The sequence below is a fragment of the Palaemon carinicauda genome, chromosome 39, assembly GCF_036898095.1.
Source record: "Palaemon carinicauda isolate YSFRI2023 chromosome 39, ASM3689809v2, whole genome shotgun sequence".
In the NCBI taxonomy this organism is placed as follows: domain Eukaryota; kingdom Metazoa; phylum Arthropoda; class Malacostraca; order Decapoda; family Palaemonidae; genus Palaemon; species Palaemon carinicauda.
The window spans coordinates 9,344,943-9,346,524 of record NC_090763.1 but is presented as its reverse complement, the minus strand read 5'-3'; the positions used below and the strand labels follow the sequence as shown (position 1 = coordinate 9,346,524).

General features: G+C 29.9%; 1 protein-coding gene across 1 annotated transcript; it reads left to right on the top strand.

The window, feature by feature from the left end:
- The first annotated feature begins 393 nt into the window (after nucleotides 1-393).
- Nucleotides 394-1,110, top strand: LOC137631255 (5'-AMP-activated serine/threonine-protein kinase catalytic subunit alpha-like). Its single transcript, XM_068363038.1, has one exon. It carries the CDS (start codon nucleotides 394-396, stop codon nucleotides 1,108-1,110), a length of 717 nt encoding a protein of 238 aa, XP_068219139.1.
- The last annotated feature ends 472 nt before the right edge of the window (nucleotides 1,111-1,582 follow it).

Here is a 1,582-nt window from a genome sequence, read left to right as displayed (position 1 = left end):
AAGGACGTACCAGTACGTCCATGGGGCTAAAGGGATGAGTTTAAGACATCTAATCGAAAGAATAAGAATTAGGAAGTCAATCAATAAGCCACAAAGTATTTAGGTTACTGATATAAAAGCCTTACTGTACGTCCAACTTTTGTGATAGAAATAACTTGAATGAAACAATCATTTAAGATTGACCAATCCCTGATATAGTTGACCTCTGCGGGAGCTGATAATAACATTAGAAATGCTGGTAATATTACTGGATATGCTGGTAATATTATTAGAAATGCTGATAATGACATTAGAAATATTGATAATATCCTTAGAAATGCTGATAATGACATTAGAAATATTGATAATATCCTTAGAAATGCTGGTAATGACATTAAAAATATATATAATAGCATGAGAAAGGCTGATAATGACATTAGAAATATTGATAATAGCATTAGAAATGCTGATAATGACATTAGAAATATTGGTAATAGCAAGAGAAATGCTGATAATGATATTGCAAATATCGAAATCAGCATTAGAAATGCTGATAATGACATTAGAAATATTGATAATAGCATTAGAAATGCTGATAATAACATTAAAAATATTGGTAATAGCAAGAGAAATGCTGATAATGACATTAAAAATATTGGTAATAGCAAGAGAAATGCTGATAATGACATTGGAAATATTGAAAATAACATTAAAAATGCTGATAATGACATTAGAAATATTGATAACAGCGTTAGAAATGCTGATAATGACATTAGAAATATTAATAATAGCACAAGAAATGCTGATAATAACATTATAAATACTGATAGTAGCATTAGAAATGCTGATAATAGCATTAGAAATGCTGATAATGACATTAGAAATATTGATATTAGCATTAGAAGTGCTGATAGTATCATTAGAAATGCTGATAATAGCATTAGAAATGCTGATAATATCCTTAGAAATGACGATAATGACATTAGAAATATTGATAATAGCATTAGAAATGATGTTAATATAATTAAAAATACTGATAATAGCATTGGAAATTATGTTAACATTAAAAATATTGATGATGACATTAAAAATGCTGTTAATAACACTAGAAATGCTGACAGTATCATTTGAAATGCTCCTAGCGGAAGTTGCAAAACTTCACCAGATCTCATTAGAATGCAAGTCTTGTCAGAGACGACTAAAGCCCCTTGGCCCACTAAGGTCGTAAGCAAATTAAGTTCGAATTCATTATCCCTTAATGAAATAAATGAGGAAAAATCCAACCTTTGTGTCCTCTAAGGATTCAAGCAACGAGTGATATACGTAAATTTAAAAATAGTAATTTTTTCATTAGGACATTCCAAAATCAAATTGTTCTCTAGTTTTGGGTAGTGCCATAGCCTCTGTACCATGATCTACCAATGTTTTGGGTTAGAGTTCTCTTGCTTGAGGATACACGCGGGCACACTATTCTATCTTATTTCACTTCCCCCAGTTTTGTTAAAGTTTGTAGTTTATATAGGAGACGTTTATTTTAATGTTACTATTCTTGAAATATCTTATTTTTCCTTGTTTCCTTTACTCACTGGGATATTTTCTCCAT

Coding starts and splice junctions, on each gene's coding strand:
- LOC137631255 (XM_068363038.1), top strand. CDS start 394: ATGAGAAAGGCTGATAATGACATTAGAAATATTGATAATAGCATTAGA.